Source organism: Taudactylus pleione, unplaced genomic scaffold (assembly GCF_031769625.1).
Source record: "Taudactylus pleione unplaced genomic scaffold, aTauple2 ptg000407l, whole genome shotgun sequence".
Taxonomy (NCBI): domain Eukaryota; kingdom Metazoa; phylum Chordata; class Amphibia; order Anura; family Myobatrachidae; genus Taudactylus; species Taudactylus pleione.
Window position 1 is genome coordinate 1,156,699 of NW_028284809.1, and position 20,745 is coordinate 1,177,443.

A 20,745-nucleotide genomic window follows, 5' to 3' on the forward strand; every position below is an offset into this window, starting at 1 on the left:
GTGGCAGTCACCACGGCCCCGCCAATCTCCCCCTGCCAGGGGAGCACGAGGGCTACATTTCTGCTTCCAGCTCTGAAGCTTCCCAAAGATGTCTGCTCTCTCCCAAATTCTTCTTCTCAACCCCCTTTGTTCTCTCCCCCTCCTCCCCCTGCTCTGCCAGCTACACACCCAGTCTTCCCACCCCTGCGTGTCTATCTCTCCAGCCCCTCCTTTACCTGAAAACTGATCCGGGTCTCAGGCATGTAATATCTACAACAGGAAGCAAGCTCTAACACTGAGAGGGGTGTATTTACAAATACCATCCCTTTGAGGGTGTTACATAAACAAACCACATCACCATGAGAATCCTCCTCGCCAACTTCCTCCTCAGCGCCACCTACACCAGTATCCTCATCCTGTTGTACTTCAACAGTGACATCTTCAATTTGCATATCAGCAAGTGGACTGTGGGTGCTCCTTTCAGCACTTGCAGGGGGCGTGCAAATGGTGGAAAGAGCCACCTCTTCCCGTCCAGTGCTGGGAAGGTCAGGCATCGCAACCACCACCACACTTGGACTCTCCTTGGGGATTTGTGATATCTTCTTAGAACGCACAGTTCTTCGCTGTGCTTTTGCCAGCTTAACTCGTTTGATTTTTTTAGCGGGAGGAGGGCTTCCATCGTCATGTGAAGCTGAACCACTAGTCATGAACATAGGGAAAGACCTTAGCCGTTCCTTGCCACTCCGTGTCGTAAATGGTATATTGGCAAGTTTACGTTTCTCCTCAGATGATTTAAATGTTTTTTTTTAAGGACATTTTCCTGAACTTTGTCATTTGGGATTGTATGTGCCCTCTACTATGACATTGGACATCGGCCTTGGCAGACGACGTTGATGGCATGTTATCGTCTATGTCATGACTAGTGGCAGCAGCTTCAGCACTAGGAGGAAGTGGTTCTTGATCTTTCCCTATCTTATTTTTATCGGGGAAAGTTTGGTCCTCCATTTATGTTATATTGATATATACGTGCGGCTAAGGCGCACACAAACACAGAAAATACATTTTTATTTTTGTTGGAGACTAGTGCACTTTGTGGGTTACACCACCCTTTAAGAAATGAGCCAGCCGGCTCTATACTTATGGGACACAGGCGCACACTTGGCGCTGCTCCTTTGTTGATGCACGTGCAGCTACAGTGCACACAATTCACAAAGACAGAAAAAAAATATTTTTTTATTTTTTGTGGAGCGCACTTTGAGGGTTACACCACCTTTTAACAGACAGACGCATGCTTGGCGCTGCTGCTTTGAGGATGCACGTACAGTGCAGACAATTCGCAAACACAGAAGAAAATGTTTTATTTTTGTTGGAGTGCACTTTGGGGGTTACACCACCCTTTAACAGACAGACGCACGCTTGGCGCTGCTGCTTTGAGGATGCACGCACAGTACACACAATTCACAAACACAGAAAAAAATATATATTTTTTGGAGTGCACTTTGGGGGTTACAGCGCCCTTTAATGGACGAGCCAGCCGGCCCTTCACTTATGACACAGGCGCACGCTTGGCGCTACTTTGTTATTGCACGTGCGGCTACTGCGCACACAATTCACAAACACAAAAAATATTTTTTTATTTTGTTTGGAGTGCACTTTGGGGGTTACACCATCCTTTAACAGACGAGCCAGCCGGGCCTTCACTTATGACACAGGCGCACGCTTGGCGCTACTTTGTTGTTGCACGTGCGGCTACTGCGCACACAATTCACAAACACAAAAAATAATTTTTTATTTTGTTTGGAGTGCACTTTGGGGGTTACAGCACCCTTTAATGGTCAAGCCAGCCGGCCCTTCACTTATGACACTGGCGCACGCTTGACGCTACTTTGTTGATGCACGTGCAGCTACTGCACACACAATTCACAAACACAAAAAAATATATATTTTTATTTCTTTTGGAGTGCACTTTGGGAGTTACAGCACCCTTTAATGGACAAGCCCTTTACTTATGGGACACAGGCGCACGCTTGGCGCTGCTCCTTTGTTGATGCACGTGCAGCCACAGTGCACACAATTCACAAACACAGAAAATATTTTTTTATTTTGTTTGGAGTGCACTTTGGGGGTTACACCACCCTTTAACAGATGAGCCAGCCGGCCCTTTACTTATGAGACAAAGGGGCACGCTTGGCGCTACTTCGTTGATGCACGTGCGGCTACTGCGCACACAATTCACAAACACAAAAAATAATTTTTAACATTTTTTGGGGAGTGCACTTTGGGGGTTACAGCACCCTTTAATGGACAAGCCAGCCGGCCCTTCACTTATGACACAGGCACACGCTTGACGCTACTTTGTTGATGCACGTGCGGCTACTGCGCACACAATTCACAAACACAAAAAAAAAAAAAATGTACATTTTTTTTGGAGTGCACTTTGGGGGAGCACCCCTGATGCACAGATCACCCCCTGGACAACACTACAGCACCCCTCTAGGACTACAGCCTTTATGGGACACTGCACAACACAGTCCAGCCAGCCCCTATAGACTTTGGAGTGGACACAGCCCCTATGGACAACTGACTGCACAACACAGCCCAGCCAGCCCCTATGACAGCAGGACAACACAGCCCAGCCAGCCCCTATGACAGCAGCACAACACAGCGCAGTCAGCCCCTATGGACTGAGTGGTCACAGCCCCTAAGGACAACAGCAGCACAACACAGCCCAGCCAGCCCTAGCTCCCACCCTCCCTCTTCACTGTCCACAGCCGAAGTGAGAAATGGCGCCGACGCGGGGACCTTTTATAGAATCCAAAACCCGCGAGATCCGGAAGGCGGGATGATGATGTTTTGCCTCGATTTCAGTTCCGAGTCAGGCGGGAAAAGTTGAGCCTGACTCGGATACGACTCGGATCGGGGGGGCTCGGGGGGTTTGGATTTCAGAAATCCGAACCCGCTCCTCCCTAATATATATTAGTAATAAGGTGGTTATAATTGCTCAGCTCTCTGTCATTTGCGTACACATCAAAAAATACTGGTAGTGCACCCCTGGAGTAATTGGGTATTTAGCAGAAAAGCTTTTAGGAGAAAATTAATACTCGCTGGCGGTGGCACTCTTAAAAAGATTGAATGAATGAATTAAAACTTAGCTTTTAATCCTATTCAAATATGAGTACCCACTAAAAATAGATATACACATACAAAAATAATGAATGATATCTAATCTATCAGAAATCCTTAAAGAAGCCTGGTATAATCTCTATGCTGATGTAATACAATGTTTTGAACATGGGCGTAACTACCATAGGTGCAAGGGATACATCTGCTATGGGGCCCAGAGCTAAGGGGGGCCCATCTTCCTCGCGGGCCGGCAGCCAACTAGGGGCGGCCACATGGCTCACAGACGGTGCCAAATTCAATATGTCGCCGGTCAGCGAGCCATGATTGTCTAGTGGTCAGAGACAAGGTTAAACAGGCAGCCAGTGACAGTCCCAGCGCCAGGTGCCAAAGTGGAGTGCTGGTAGGACATACCGTTTCATATCGGCACACTTTGTGCATGGGATTCTAGACAGTACTCAATTTCCTCCAGGGGAAGGGGGAATGCAGATATTGCATGCAGACCCCAATTGTGATAAACTGCCTCTGACTAGAGGGAAGACCATTGCTAGGCACCAGGGCCGGCTCGAGGCATGTTTGACCAGTACGGTCGAACAGGGGCGCCACCCCATAGAGGGTGCACCCCTCCCAACCATCCTGATTTTCAGCAGGACAGTCCCGTTTTTCGGGAACTGCCCCGCTGTTCCACCAGCTGGCCAAAGTGTCCCGCTGGTGGTCACGAGTTTGGGCACCGCAGCAGCTTTGCGGTAGTGCCGGACCCGGAGAAGAGAAATGGATGCCGGGCACATACGCACAGCATCCATTCAGTGCAGTGAGAGGGCTGGGGGCAGCCCAGCTACTGAAGGAGTGCTGGACTCGCCCCCAGCCTGACGTTAAATGGGAGGCGTGCCGTACAGACACTCCCCAAATAGCATCACTTAGGGGTGGGGCCTATAGTAATTAGACCACACACCCTTTTGGGTGCATGCAGGGTGAGGAACATCGAAGCCCCTCTCCGCACAGGGCACGGCAACACCTGGAGCCGGCCCTGCTAGGCACACTTATTCACATAATTAAAATGTGGGGGCGTGGTTCACAGCACAGCATTCCCTGCAAGGCCACGCTATTTTTTCGATAAGGTCCAGACCTGCTCTTCCAAAAAGTTGGGAGTTATGAAAAAATAAAAAGTACAATTAATTAAAGGGTTGGTAATAAAGTAATAGGATGGTGGACTTCTAAATCTGATCTTTGAGGGTTTCATCTATGCGCGTCTTTTGTTGTAATTACCAACCTACAAATTAAGCATCTAGAGATGTATGCGGAGACCCATATTTTAGATTTGGTTCTAATTCATGGTTGCATTTGGTTCTGTATTTTCTTTCAAAAATGTATGCTAAAAACACATAATTTGGGCCTGTTTTTGTTCCTACAGTATTATTAACCTCATTAACACTCATTTCAAGTAATTTCCAGTCAATTTTGACCACCTCGCAGCTCACAATATTGTTCATCTATATTGGCCAAAGGCTGGCTGGCTAAACTAAGCAATAGAGCAGCAACACAAACACATGGCAGTGTAAAACAATATAGCACATCTATGAAAATTTGGTACACAGCAGTGGCAGACAGGATGGCAGTTTAATAAACTATGTGACCCCATTGAAACAAAGAATGCTTTCATTAATCAAGTACTAGATCAGAGGCTCGAGGGCAGTACAGTGAAATGGAGGTGGAGTATGTATGAAGTGGATGTCAGGAAAATCATTGGTTGGTTGATTGATTGATTCAGAAAATTTAATTTTAGATGTGGCCTTGCTAGAACTGTTTTTCAGCAAATAAAAAGAGAAAAGGCCATAAAAGGATAGAATATTGTTGTTAATATAGCCAAGGCATAGAGTTGCAAGAGAAGCTGGCCATACTACCCTTCCCCCTTCTTAAGTGTTCCAGTCAATAGATCTACATTAAAAGGTCAATAATGTCTAGATAGACACACCACACGGTAGACCGTCAATAGGTAACAGGGACAATAGGTCAACAGGTAGAAAAGGTCGACTCACAAAAGGCCGACATGGGTGAAGAATGACAGGTATAAAAGGTCAACAGATCAACATTGAAATGGTTGACTATTTTTTTTAGGGTTGGACACTTACTGGAGGGTTAGGCTCTAGGAGGTATGGTTAGGGTTCGACACATACTAGGGTTAGGCACTTACCAGAGGGTTATGCACTAGGAGTGAAGGTTAGTGTTAGGGTTAGGCACCAGGAGGAAAGGTTAGAGATAGGCACCAAGGGGAGGGTTAGGGTGAAGTTTAGGGTAAGAAATAAAATGTTGACCATTTTTGTGTGTCGACCATATGACCCTGTCGACCTTTTGAAACTGTCTACCATGTGGGGTCTATCTAGAAATTGTTTATTTTTTTAATGTAGATCTTTTATACCAAACCCCTTCCTAATTGGGTAACAACCCATGTAGTACATTTATGAGGTTAACCAGAAAGTCTGAGTTGAGGGGTAGTAGCTCAGAGGTTCAAGGGCTGTACAGGGAAATTAAGGTGGAGTATGTAGTGGAATGCAGGTAAAGCACTGATTGATTTTTTAAGAAAATTTAATTTTGTGTGATCTGTTTTCAGAAATGGAGAAGAGAAAAGACCACAAAAGAATACAATGTTCTTATTATTATAGCCAAGGATTCCTGACAATTTGCAAGAGAAGCTGGCCATACTATCCCCCTCAGCCCTCAATGGGTAACAACCCCTGTAATACTTTTATGAGGTGCACCAGAGAGTCTGCCCTGAGTCTGAGCTAGCTCAGAAGCTCGAGGGCAGCACAGGGAAATGGAGGTGGAGCATATAGTGGAAGGCAGGTAGAAAAGAATGTTACTAAATAATACTTAATATACTCCATAATTCTTATAGTTTTTTTTTATATTTTGTGAGGCACCACATTATTTCTGGTTAAAAATGTGTTGCAAATTAGTTATGTGTTAGAGCAATAACCAATAAAAATGTTTGTATATGCAAAAAAGACTGTCACCAATGCCCCCAAACAGCCCATAGTGAAAAGAAAAGCGGTTCATGATTAAATTGTCCTTGGGCTCTCCCACCTACCCTTATGTTGTATATTAAAAAGTACATGTACATTTAACAAACCAAGCACTTCAGCGACATGGACTGCCACTTTTGTTGCTGAAGTGATTGGTAGCTTGTTTTGTGGGGACACAAACAAACCAATGGGCTTAAGGCGGCTACTCATCTCTACATGATTAGCCACCCACAGAACAGGATGTGAGCACGTACCTCACAAAGTGCTGGACGTACAAGCAGACGCATTTACACTGATGCAGAGCGGGACTGCAGATCACAAATGACCCTTACTGATCAAACCTCTTATAATAAAATGACCAATATGCCAAGTATAATTACACACGATGAACCAAGTGAACGTTAGCCCATCGGCTGAATCATTTTTAAATATAATCAGAAATCCTATGTTACCGAGAGACTATGTACAAGAAGAAAAGAAGAGCTTCAGCATCTAATTCTCACCCAGGCATCATGTAGGAAAATGCCTACCGTAGTTGGCAGCTCAGTATTGCCAGTGTTATTTCTCATCTTGGACAGTGACGTTTCTCATTGCTGTGAGTCTGGTTTCCAAATTCAGTTTTTGCTTAGTACTGAAATCTTCTTGGGAATCTTCATGTTACAGCATACTTGCCCACCTTTTGGCAGCCACGTCGGCACTGTGGGGGCGGGGCTTGATGGAGGTGGACGGGCATGGTGACACTGGTGTCATTGCAGCCCCGCCCCGCTAAGCAATGTCACGATTACCAGCATTGTGAACTGGAGGGCAGAGCCAGGATGATGCAGTTCAATGCGAACTGCATCATGGGCCCACTCCACCGGGGAAGTGGGCTGCCATGGCTGGGTGGCCCCAGTCTCTGGGAGACTTGGCCACATGTATTCATCCCCCGAAAATGCAAGTAAGAAGAATCACCCGGATGTATGATAGGAAGACTTCGGAGATAACTGCTGCCGTCCTCCCCATGTTTAGTTCACATACAGTAAGCAGCCCCCAAAAAGCTGCTGAATTGTAACATTGCCTAAGCTCCTGCTATCTTTTGATGGGGTAAGCCATTGTGGGCTATGCCTGCTGCAGTGATGCCCACTCACTTATGAACACACAGTAGCTGTGTCAGGGTTCCGAACCCGTAAATCAAGTGATTACATTAGTGATCGATTCACTTTTTAAATAACTTTTTACATAGGAAGGACCAGGAGACATAACAGTGGTATTTATATCTTAAACCCAAAATTGTGCATAGTCTAGAGCAGAGGTTCCAAAACTCAGGCCTCAAGCCACCCTAACAGTCCAGGTTTTAAGGATATCCATGCTTGACCACAGGTGACTTAATTAGTACCTCCGTCAATGTGATTCAACCACTTGTGCAAAACCATGGATCTCTCTAAAATCTGAACTAGTAGGTACCTTGAGGACTGTGGCCCTGATTCAGAGCCGGACGCTATTTGCGCTCGCTCGTTCATTAAAAAGGGGTGGCTATTCAAATGAACCGTTCGCACTTTGCGGTCTATTCACGCCTCTATGTCTGAATGAGCGAACAAAACTTGCGGTCGTAATTTTGAAAAAGACGCCCCCTGGCCGCTCGCACCATACGTCATGTCCGCTATTTATTAGATTAATCGAGTACATCGAACAGCGTATGAACTGCTCGCTATTCTTGTGGTTGGTTTTTCCTACTGCAATCTTGCGAGCAGTTCTGACTATAAAATAACCCAGTGACGTGGTCAGTGACGCTGCTGTATTAATTATGCACACCCATAAAACGCCCGTTTTGACCTTTAAGCACGCCTGCGTTCTAATTCCACTCCCCGTATTCAAGCACCTTCCCCTGTTACCACCCACATACACCTCCTCCTGTCACTCAAAATAGCAGGCATTCGCTATTTAGCGAACAAACGATTTTCGGCCGCACTGTGGTTCGTGCATGAGTATTAAAAACCGTACGCATGCGCAAATGTGCGAACATCGCTCATAACAAACGAGCGGCCACTTACGAGCGGCTCTGAATGAGGGCCAGTGTTTGGGAGCCTCTGGTCTATATTATGTTTATTTATAAATCAATGTTTTGTCTCATAGATTGTAAAAGGCGAACGTACATTTCTTATTCAACATTTTGTATTCCGCATTAATGTATCACACATGAGTTTAGGAATGTATTGGAAAATAAATAGTTAAATTCCTGTGATGTGACCAGGCACCCCCAGGCAGATCGCACTTCATCTCCAGTTCGGGTGCCGCCAGCGCTGATAGCACATGCAGAGACTAATGCCCACTGATTTACTCTTCACCTTCCGGGTAACACAGCTGTACGGACGCTCACCAGTGGCCACATTTCATGTCCTCGGGGGCGCCAAAAGGAGTGAGCGGGTACTAATTACCCGGGTCCAGGCTTGTTAAACTTACGAGCAGGGCCCTCTTACCTTTATGTATATCTTTTACAACACAGTTGTGTCCTATTAATGTTGATTCAAATTGTAAAGCGCAACGGAATTTTCTGCGCTATATAAGAAACTGTTAATAAATAAATAGTGGGGGCCCTGGTCCGCCGCCGCCCCTCCCTCTTACCTGCCAGCAGCCTCTATCCCCAGCTGACCACACAATGCTGTGTGCTGGGCTGCAGTGGGGCCAGGGGGGCCAGCAGTGTCTCCTCTGCCTGTGGGGGAGTAATCACATTGCCAGCATCACCCCGCCACCCCAGATTTGCCCCTGGCTGATGGGCACATGGCAACCCCTGTTCAGCGCTCAGCACCGCTTTGCGACATTGCAAATACTTTTTTATATATATTTTTTTCTCTGGGGGGCAAGGTCACACACCCCGAAAAGTACCAGAGCCGCGCCCAGCTCTCTACCGGCCTGCCTGTCCTGCAATGTACTCAGAATATCAGAACAGAAAAGATGTGGGCACACTGACAGTAGGTGCCCATCTATACTGTCCTTTCCCTACCAGCAGCCCCCTCTTGGTCTCTCACTCACCATACTGAACTTGTCTCTTACATTACCCTTATCTCTATTATTTTTTAGAGGATACTAATTCTTATGAGAACACATTTAGGGGTATTCAATATGGGAGCGATAAGTCAATTTTTTTCGTTAATATCGCACTTTTAAACATTTTTGCGTTCATATCACTGGTTTTAGTTTTACACCGTATTCAATTTCAAAGACTTATCGCAGTTTTGACAAGTCTTTGATAAAAAACGGTGATAACTTTTCACCATTGAATAGGTGTCGAAAAAAAGTGCAGAATTGGGGTTTTGGGGTGCAGGCTTAAAAAAAATAGCCTGCACCCCTGAGAATGACATTTAAAAAAGAACTGTGCCAAAAAAAGTAAAAAAAAAAAAATAGGGACACCCCAAAAAATTAATTTAAAAATTGGGGTGCAAAAAAAAAAAAAATGGGAAAAAATTGTTAAACAATAGGGAAATAGGTTCAGGGCTATTCTGCAAGTATACGGCAGATGTTTTCTAGAATAGATTATTAGCGGCAGGTGTTTTCTAGAATAGATTATTAGCGGCAGGTGCTTTCTAGAATAGATTATTAGCGGCAGGTGTTTTCTAGAATAGATTATTAGCGGCAGGTGTTTTCTAGAATAGATTATTAGCGGCAGGTGTTTTCTAGAATAGGCTATTAGCGGCAGGTGTTTTCTAGAATAGATTTATAGCGGCAGGTGCACAAATGCAGAATTTTTAAAAACTGACTTTAGGGACATCAAAATATGCTAGTACCCATTCTCATGTACCCCAAATTTGATGGGACCACTTAAAAAAACGAAAAAAAACCCCTAAGTGCTCTTCTGCAACACTTTTTCAAACACCTGCTGCGGCTATTTAAATCCCCGACTTTCAATTAAAGGCTAAAACGGGGGTACCCATAGTGTTCCCCCATGTTTTTACAACTTTAGGGGGTCTTACAATTATTTTAAGGAAAAATTCGTAACTTTACGCAAATCCAACTTCGGAGTTTCCCGTTTTCGTTAATTTGATATTGAATACGGGGATAAGCGGGAGCGCGCAGCAGACTTAACGCAGAAAAAAACTCCGATATGAAACGTTAACTTCGGCAGTGAAGTTAACGTTTCATATTGAATACCCCTCATTGTGGCAAAAAATAGGGATACATCTATATCAGAGATTGTCAAACCTACTGAGGGGAAAATCTGAACGGTTTACCTTCCAATGCTTGTCTGACCTTCATGTGATGTTTGATGAGAATTGATGTACATAGCCTTGGAGAGAGAGACTGTGGAGAGAAATAAAGTACTAACCAATCAGCTCCTAACTGTCATTTTTCAAACACAGCCTGTAAAGTGACAGTTAGGAGCTGAAGGCTTAGTACATCTCCCACGTCAGTTGACTGAAATATTTGCCAACCTGAAAATCTTATACTGTTTAGATACTTACTTCTTTTTATTTTAAAACCATGTTTGATGACAATTAAACCTCGGACCATTGATTGCATGGTTTCCATTCATTCGCCAACAAATGATGATAATTCTTCCTGCACTGTGTGATAAACTGAACAGATAGAAATTACACATCACGCGTATGGTTATTTGGTCCCTATAGATTATTTGTGAGGTAATATTGGAGAAGAAAGCCTCTACCTATGAACATATCTGTCTATACAGTGTAATACAAATAATTTTAACCAGTGAGTATGACACAATGTCATTTTTGCTTACTATGCAGGTTAGTGCATACCCGGGTAATACATCCTTGGAACTAGACAAATCTGTTTGTCAGAGAAGAGTATTTGTTGGCTGCATAAGTGATATACCAGTGTCTCTGTGTCCATCCATCGAGGGAGTGTTGTGTTATTATCATGTATGTATGATTTACAAGGTAGATTTTTGTGGTTTCTTGGACTTTAATGACTGTGACTCATGGCTGGATTGTAATAAATATATTTACTTTACAGTAACTTCGACAGTGAAGTGAAGCTTTCAAAAAATAAATAAAGGAATTTAGCAATTTATTTTCCTTTTAAATGTGCCAGTAGGGTCCTCAACTAGTGCTGGATACATTAATGCTGAATAAATAAAACACACGTTCGCCTTTTGCAATCTATGTTTTATAAATAAACTTATTCTGGACTAGTCACAGCCTCACAAGTTTGGGTTTAAGATATAAACACAGCTGTTTGTGGGTATTAGAAAACAGCAAAAAAACAAAATGAGTGGCTATGAAATTATTCTATTTTACATATTCTTTCTTCATCTAAAATCCCCCTTTTTTCTTTATTTTAATTACTTATATAATAAACGTTACGTTTACCTTACTAAGCTTGCTCTGCCTTCTGTCCTGCTGTAGTACACTATGTCTGACTCTAGGGGGCACCATCAACTCAGAATTTATTGTATACATTATCCTAATTATACTGATTAGTTAGTTAGCAAAATAAGAATTTCCTTAGTACTCTATACATGCTTCTGGCAGATTACAGTACAAGAGAAGTATCCAGTGCGGAATCCAGCCCACACTTTGTCAGTGATGGTGTGTAAAGGGGAGTACACACTCAGCGATATATCGGATGATACATGAGTTTGTTTCGATGCAGATCGGAACAATATATCGGCCACATAGCTCAGTGTGTATGGGTGATTGCGTGCACAGCAGATCAGAAGATCCGGCGGCTGACATCAGGCTTCTGGATGCGGTGGGGGAATGATATATTGGGCGGTCGTATACACCAGGGAATTGGTATGAAATAGCCGCTGGTTCTCATACCGATGCCTGAAGGGAGGATATCCCGTCAGCGGCCGGTAAGTACTCTAACCCTTCCCTCTACCCCCCAATCTTAACCCTCTCATAGGGGTGCCTAACCTCCCCCCCAGTGGTGCCTAAACCTAAGCCCCCCCCTGGGGGTGCCTAAACCTAACCTCTCATTCCCACACCCTGCCCTAACCTCCCCCCGGGGATGCCTAACCCTAACCTCCCTTCCACCTAGCCTAACCCTCCCCGGGGGGGGGGTCTAACTGCAAGTCCCCCGGGGGGTGTAAACCTAACCGCATCCCTACACCAGATTGTGCAGTGTGTGTATGGACCGCCCGATATATTGTCCCGTCGCACCTGCCGTTGCTGGGTACACACTACGTTTAGTGTGTATCCAACTTATGGCTGGAGATTTACCATAAGAGGGCAGTTGGATAAGTTGCCATAGCAACCATTTAGGTTTTAAAGGCCCGTACATACTGGACGATAACCATGAATGATAACGATATCGTTGAACGATATATCATTCATGTCGTCCAGTGTGTATGCCCTCACCGACGAACGATGGGTGCTCCCGCGGGTCAATAACAATATCCCCAGTCGGCTGTACATGCAGCTCAATCTAGGGATATCATTAGCGATGCCATGCTGCCGAATGCAGCATGGCCCTCACCGCCCTCGTTCGTTGTTGCCGACATCCAGGGCCGTAGCTAGGGTGGTGCGGTCGGTGCCTCCACACAGAGCGCAACATTGCTGAGGGCGGAACACCGACCGCACCACCATCTCATAATAGTAGTATATTCCAATCGCTTCTTAATCTAGTGCTGGGCGGCTGCTGCTGTGTGTCCGTGGCGCCCAGCACAGAGGAGGCAGGGCAGAAAGACGCAGCCTGCCCGCCTCCTTCTGACGTCCTGACTCCGGCAACCTATTAGGGCAGGGCCGCAGGGGAGAGACGGAGACGTGATGACGTCTCCTCGCCCAAGGCTCCCAGAGGTCAATGAGGAGCTGCTGGGCGGCTGCCGTGTGGTGGGGGCTGGCTGCCGTGTGGTGGGGGCAGGCTGGTGGACACAGGCACAGCACACAGGACTGGGATGACACAGGACCGAGGAGCTGCCAGACAGGTGAGGTCTGACTGGCTGGCAGTATTAAAAGTAGTGGCCAGCCCAGCAGCCTGCCCCAGACCCCATCTTTTACATCTCCTGTGCTGCTGGTGCTGGATTTATCAATAAAACAAATAAATGTATATACATATAGGCAGTTGGAGGGGTGGGAGGCACCAATGAACTTTCCCGCACAGGGCACCAAAATGTCTAGCTACGGCTCTGCCGGCATCGGCAAGTGTGTACGTACTTGCCGATGCCGGCACTCCTGCTGGACCCGCCGCTGCCGCTCACTGGACACATCGTCCGGTGTGTATGCGCCTTAACAGTCATTTTATGGAATGTACTAGATAAATAACAGGTAGAACATGATTGGTTGCTATGGGCAACTTCTCCCCTATAGAAGTTTTAATGCAAACTTGCAGATCCGTTTGACTGCCCCGTCCAGGCGGTCAGCAATACAGGGGCTCCCGGCAGAGATGGATGGGTCTGGGGACACTACGATCATCACACTCCTGCTATACATTGCCGCGATTACCAGAATTGTGACGGAGCCATTATGACGCGATCCAACGTGATTTTTGCGTCATCGGCCGCCTGTATTGCCCACGTCACTCGGGTAGTGGTCAGTCACGGTAGGGTGGCTCCAGTGTCCAGGAGACTTGCCTACCATTCCGAACGGCCGGGAGCACCATTCGATTTTCGGGAGACTCCAGGCTGTTGCAGGAGGGTAGGGAGGTATGGTTTAATGCATCTCCCCCTGTGTGTCTGATTAGGGTGGGAGGGGGGACGGGGGGGGCTGCAATCTGTATGAGGTCTATTGTTCTTTGCTACAGTGACACCTCTTGCACTTTGCATACTGTATTCCTCATGAACATAAAATCACAACATACAGCATAAAAATCTTTTATTACAAAATGGGGGAACAATTTAAAAAAAAAAAAAAAAAACCAAAATATCTGTTTTTCTAAAATTTTTTATAACAGCCAGAATGGTCCGAGAAAACTAAAGACACTCAGCAACTATTGGCGACAATGCCTATATCACACGTACACACGCACACGTATGTGCAATAACAGTTTATCTGAAGTACTTCAGATCTTCACTCATTTACATGTGTTATAGTGGAGTCAGAGCCATTGTCCTCTGTTGTCAGCTATATCACAGTTAGAATCGCCCCCTACAGTGTCCTTACATAGTACATACACTTATACACAGATGGTCTAATACGCATAGGAATAGAAGTCTCCTATGATAAACTTACCCCCCCCCCCCCCCCCCCCGATGACTTACACATATATTTGTTATTGTCACTTCATCCCCTTTATGTAAAGCCATTTCCATTAATCGGTTCATTGTCACCTTAACAAACAGTAATGGATGTGCATACAGCCCAGCTTATGGGGGTTTGGGTGGAACTGAGCCCTTCTGTAACTACTTCATGACTGGATTAACCCTTCTTGACCAGGAACATTTTCACAGTTTGCCGATGTGACCGTTTCACAGGGAAAACCCGTCCTGAGTGATATTCCTGCATAACACACACACACACCACCCCCCCCCCCCCCGAACTGGCTTTGGGGTCTATTCACTAAGCCTCGGATAGAGATAAAATAGAGAAAGATAAGTACCAACCAATCAGCACCTACCTGTCATGTTACAGGGGGTGTTTGAAAAATGACAGGAGCTGATTGGCTGGGACTTATCTTTCTCCATGTTATCTCTCTCTCTCTCTCTCTCTCTCTCTCCCCCCTAGGGGTCTATTTACTAAGCAGTGTTAGGAGACAGAGTGAAAAGTGATAAGAAAGTGATAAGGTGCCAGCCAATCAGCTCCTAACTGTCATTTTTCAAACACAACCTCTGAGATGACAGTTGGGAGCAGATTGGCTGGTACCTCAGGGCCAGATGAAGTGGGGGGGGCAACAGGGGCGGTCGTCCTTGGGCCCCCACACACAGAGGGTCCCCACACAGGGTCGGTGACGTGTGACCCTGCCGAGAACAGGTGCCGGCGGCACCTGTTCCTGGGAGGAGGGCGCTCTGCAGCTGCGGCCATTCTACTGCATGCAGCTGCACAGTCAGTGCTGCTGCATCAGCTTGGAGCAGGGTGGTAGTGTGGATGGCACATAAGTGCCGTCCGCACTACACAGCACAAACACACAGCCGCCGGTGCCGGCAGCTGTGTGTTTGTTTTAGCAGCCGCTGAGAGTCAGTCAGACTCTCATCGGCTGCTGCTCCCACTGCTGGAACCTCTGTCTTCCGGCTCCCGCAGTGGCTGATGGGAGAGACGCCATGTCGTCTCTCCCATAATGCAGAGCGGGCCGGCCCAGGAGGACGCCGGACGGAGGAGCAGACGACAGAGCGGGGATTAAGGTAAGTGGAAGATGTTGTTTTTTTTGTGTGTGTCGGCGGGGGGGTACAAGGGGCACTGCTGGGGGGTACTACTACTAGGGGCACTGCAGGGGGTACTACAAGGGGCACTGCTGGGGGGGGTACTACTACTAGGGGCACTGCAGGGGGTACTACAAGGGGCACTGCTGGGGGGGGTACTACTACTAGGGGCACTGCAGGGGGTACTGCAAGGGGCACTGCTGGGGGGTACTACTACTAGGGGCACTGCATGGGGTACTACAAGGGGCACTGCTGGGGGGTACTACTACTAGGGGCACTGCAGGGGGTACTACAAGGGGCACTGCTGGGGGGGTACTACTACTAGGGGCACTGCAGGGGTTACTACAAGGGGCACTGCTGGGGGGTACTACTACTACTAGAGGCATTGCAGGGGTTACTACAAGGAACACTGCTGGGGGGGGTACTACTACTACTAGGGGCACTGCTGGGGGTACTACTGGGGGCACTGCACACTGGTGGGACCACTACTAGTGGACACAGCATAGAGGGGGATTACAACTAGGGGTACTCCTGGGGGGACTACTGTTGAGGGGGGGACTGGTACTGAGGGCACTGCTGGGGCAGACTGCTACTGGGGGCATGGCTGGGCCGGGCTCGACTCTGTGTGGCTTGAAGGGGCCCCCCGCAACTTAGTTGCCCTGGGGCCCCCACAAGCCTTAATCCGGCCCTGTGGTACCTTATCACTTTTCACTCTGTCTCCTAACTCTGCTTAGTAAATAAACCCATTAGGCTTAATGAATAGACCTCTATCACATGATAGAAGCATGACACACACTGTAGGACACCAAAAGCAATATCATCAGTGATTACAGGCTACACACCTTTTATCCACATACATGTAACACACACATTCCAAGCTTACCATTTAGGGCAGGGATGGGGAACCTCAAGCCCGGGGGGGCGTATAAGACCCCCGGAATCATTTGGTCTGGCCCTCTGAGCTTTTTTCTGCTATCCTCATCTGGCTAGCAGGGGGCCTAGAATGGCACCCCACAGCCAGAATCTATGCAGCAGTGCCGCTTGGAGCATCCTTAGGATGCTTCATACAGTCACACCGCTGCCCTTACAGCTCCCCGAAGCATCCTCAGGATGCTCCGGGCATTGTTGTAATAACTGGCTATTGTGACGTCACATGGAGGGGGAGTGGCCTGCACCGGCCCGCAAATAACGTTATATATTATATATATCAAAATGGCCCTCAGCAGAAAAAAGGTTCCCCACCCAAGATTTAGGAGATGTGCTAAGCTTTGGAGAGTGATAAAGTGGAGAGAGATAAAGTACCAGCCAATCAGCTCCTAACTGTCATGTTGCAGGCTGTTTGAAAATTGACAGAAGCTGATTGGTTGGAACTTTATCTCTCTCCAAGGCTTGGTATATCTCCCCCTTATAGAGGAAAATAGAGACTGTGCTGGGAAATTTGGCACACCTTCAGATACTTTAAATTCAATTGCGTCTACATACCCTCCTGCAACTTTTACTGAATCCACTGCCCTTTATTTCCCTGGGCCCATTGTTATGAGGCAGAGTTACTTTTTCCCCCCATTTCCATTGTCCCTGTATACGACACATCTCTGTACTATAACTCAGGGACGTTGTAAGAGATGTTTGGCCCGTGTGCAGCCGCCGTGTGTGGCCGGCAGAGGGCTGTGACTTTGTGCGAGAGTCTACTCAACATGCGCAGTTCTCCAGGAACTTGGTGTCCGTGCCTTATTCCCAGGGACATCACTACTGGGCATACGCAAATCACCGGGAAAATGGCTGCTGCGCCATTTTCCCGGTGATTAATGTCTGCAGAGCCGGCCGACGCAGGACTCCAGAGAGGTAATTATACCAGTTATATGAATTGCAGGGTGGGCGGTGTGGAGCCCATTTGCACCGCACACACTGCACGCATTATATAGATATACCCCTGCTGTAACCCATGGCAGCAAAAAAACACATTTAGAAAAAGTTGCAGGGAGGCATAAATAAATGACAAGATGACAGAGGGCGCATTATTACCTCATAAATGTATCTAGCATTTTATCCTGACCCAGCCATCCTGCCATACCATAAAGGCAGCATGCAGTGGCTCGGTGAAGGTGGTGGTGAAGGTGTGTAAGTGTCTGATGGGGTCACACAGCTGATAGAAGGACAGACGCCCGGCCTCATAGTCCAGGTATATTCCTAATCTGCAGACAGGAGACTCCGGATAGAACGCGGAGGACACCGAGTTATGCATCATTAAGTGACAATTATCAGCTCTGTTCAAACACCAGGATTTTATATCTCTCCCAATTTTGGATTTGAACCCTTTGCGGTCTATACTGGCACAGGCCATCCCTACCATCCAGCATGACGAGCTACTGGCCTCCACTTCCCAGTAATGTTGTCCTTTGGAAACAGCAGTTGTACTTAAAACCTGACAGTAAGACATAAACCTCTCTGGCGTTTCCTCACGACCCTGTTGTGTTTCTGACCAGGAGGCAGATTTCAGGTCTCCTGAGACAATAACCTTATTAGCAGCTGTGTTTATATCCAGCGATAATTCAGTAGCCTCTGGTACATAGAATCCTCTTTGTGCACTAGTGAAAAAGTCAGATAAAACTGTGTGTAAGATTACTGTGACCAAGCCTTCGTCAAAGTCCTTTGCTTCCCCATTCTCTGTGGCCATAATATCGACCTTCCCAGAATTATTAAAGTCACCTCTGTCTAATTCGCCATCTTGTAAGATAATTAGTGGGTCAGTCGCGTTACACAGCTCCTCAATGTGACGAATCTTCCTGATCAGCTCATCTTTCTGTGTTTCCAGCTGCTGGATAAGGTCTGTGATTCCTAAGGAGATCTCTTTTTCCTGCCTGGAGATCTCACACAGGACTTGGGTCTCCAGGTCTTCCAGCTGCTTCCTGAGATCCATAAACAGGACAGAGACTCTCTCTTTGGTACCAGCCACTTTCTCCTGCACCTTTCTCCTGTGGTCCCGCAGGCTGTGGACTCTTTTCTCCATATCTCCAGTCTCTGAGGTCAGATTCTCCAGACGTTCTCTCAATTTCTTCTTTTTCACCATGACGGCCTCATCCAGTGACTCCACCTGGTGTCCTTTGTGTGGTCCTGTCACAAAGCAGGAGACACAGATACAGGCAGCGTCCTCACAGCAACGGTACTCTAGAAGTTTCTTGTGAGTCTGACATTTTCTGTTCTCCAGGGATGACGTTGGGTCAATGAGGACATGATCCAGGGACTTGTTGTGCACACTCAGGTGATCCTCACACAGGGAGGTCTCACACTGCTGGCAGGTTTTCACAGCTGGTACCGAAGCCTGGAGACAATACAGGCAGGAGACCCCAGACTCATCCAAGCACAGCAAAGTAAAGAGAAAATGCTTTGCTATGTTACTCAGTGTCCTGTTCTTCTCCAGTGCTGGGCGCTCCTGATACTCTGCTCTGCATTCCGGGCAGGAATAACCTCCAGTCCCCTCCTCTATATCCAGCGCCATCATAATACACTCACGGCAAAAGCTGTGCCCACATCTCAGGGATACAGGGTCTGTATAAAGGCTCAAGCAGATGGAGCAGCTCAGCTCCTCTCTCAGGCACACAGAAGCCATACTGGAATTGAGGAAGGAAAGTGAAAGTCCTGTGTTTTAGGAAAAGAGGTGGAGCACTAATGAAGGTAGGGAAAGGAGGTGGAGCACTTATGTAGGTAAGGAAAGGAGGTGGAGCACTTATGTAGGTAAGGAAAGGAGGTGGAGCACTTATGTAGGTAAGGAAAGGAGGTGGAGCACTTATGTAGGTAAGGAAAGGAGGTGGAGCACTTATGTAAGTAAGGAAAGGAGGTGGAGCACTTATGTAAGTAAGGAAAGGAGGTGGAGCACTTATGTAGGTAAGGAAAGGAGGTGGAGTTTTTGAATTAGGTGAGGAGGTGGAGCAATTGTTACAGGTGTCCTAAATTCCTGGCTTATTAACTCTTTACTACATGGAAATTACTACAGAAAATGCAAACGACTGAAAAAGTTGCAAGCAAATATAGAGCTCAGCCACGTTACGTATATGCAGAGCTGGCGACACGGTCCAATGGGGAACAGTAGCATCTGGATCTGCGCACAAGTCACAGATACCGATGTCCAACTTGAGGAGCCCAGCATATGCGGTATGTAAGTGCCAGGCACCGTCATCATTCCCCCGACCACCCACAAATACAGCTTTCCCAGACTTAAGCCGGGTACACACTTAACGATATGCTCCATGAGCGGTATCGTTAAGTGTTGTCCCCGAACTGCCGGGCTCAAGGTCGTTCCCGACATTGAGCATACACTCTGAACGATATCGTTACGTGACGTCAACGGTCACAGTCCCCGAACATCCAGGGCCTGACTACATCGTCAGGTTGGCCTGCATGTTCGGGCGATGAAAGACATCGTTAATGATCCGCGGGAGCGCGCCATGTTAATGATGTCTTGCATACACACTGGATGATATTGAATGCGATGAACGATATCGTTATCTTTTATGTCATTCTATTTATCGGCCAGTGTGTACGTGGCATTATATGCATTTTTTTTCCTTGTCGGCATGTGTTCCATTACGTTACTTGGCCTAAGCTAGAACACATCCCTTGTCCAACCCTAGAACACCCATCCAGATGTAGATAGGCATGAGTGGCAGAGTTATGCGCAGTGCTAACCTGGCATAGTACGCAATTTGCATTAGCCTCTCTGGGCGGAATACATCAAGCATCGCATTTTGGATACAATGCATCTCGCCAATGAACGCATGCATTACCAGTGATTAGTAACGCCGTGTGCATGATCATTTAAGCAAAGGGCAGCTCTTCCGATAAGAGCCGTCCTTTGCAGTGTCAGGACTTCCGGGTTTATGACACGGGAGTCCCCTGCACATGCGTGGTCGATGGCCAGCACATGCATGAGCCTCGGGGGGACCCTGGTAGGGATCCTATTGGATCCCTCTTTGGGAAGTTTCCCAATTAGAAACCCATAGGCTTCTATTGGGCAAAGCATCTATAGAGGTCATTGCCTACCGGTTCAAAGCTTCGCTTTCCGAAGTTTGGTGCATCAAGAAAATGTGGTCAAACCCCCGTAAATGGCATTTTCAGGGGCTTGGTAGCATTTTTTGCTTTGATGCATCCCGTCCTGTATCAGACTTGCCGACATTTAGCGCCCTCCTTTCCGGGAGGGAGCTGTCGGGTTTACAGAGCATGGGGGCGTGGCTTGGTCAAAGGGGGCGGGACACGGCAGCGTCTCGTCATTGGGGGTGGAGCATGGGGGAGTGACAGCGCAATTGTGTCATCATGGCTCCGCCCCCTCTTCACAATGCCGATATTAATGGCATTGTGGAGCAGGGGGCAGAGCCACGATGACGCGATTCCGCATGA

General features: G+C 47.1%; 1 protein-coding gene across 1 annotated transcript; it reads right to left on the reverse strand.

Annotated features, from left to right (window-relative positions):
- Positions 1-17,389: 17,389 nt before the first annotated feature.
- On the reverse strand, positions 17,390-18,964 carry LOC148506355 (E3 ubiquitin/ISG15 ligase TRIM25-like). The gene has a single exon (XM_088446845.1). The coding sequence runs from the start codon at positions 18,959-18,961 to the stop codon at positions 17,390-17,392; it is 1,572 nt and encodes a 523-aa protein (XP_088302971.1). The 5' UTR covers positions 18,962-18,964.
- Between the last annotated feature and the right edge of the window lie 1,781 nt (positions 18,965-20,745).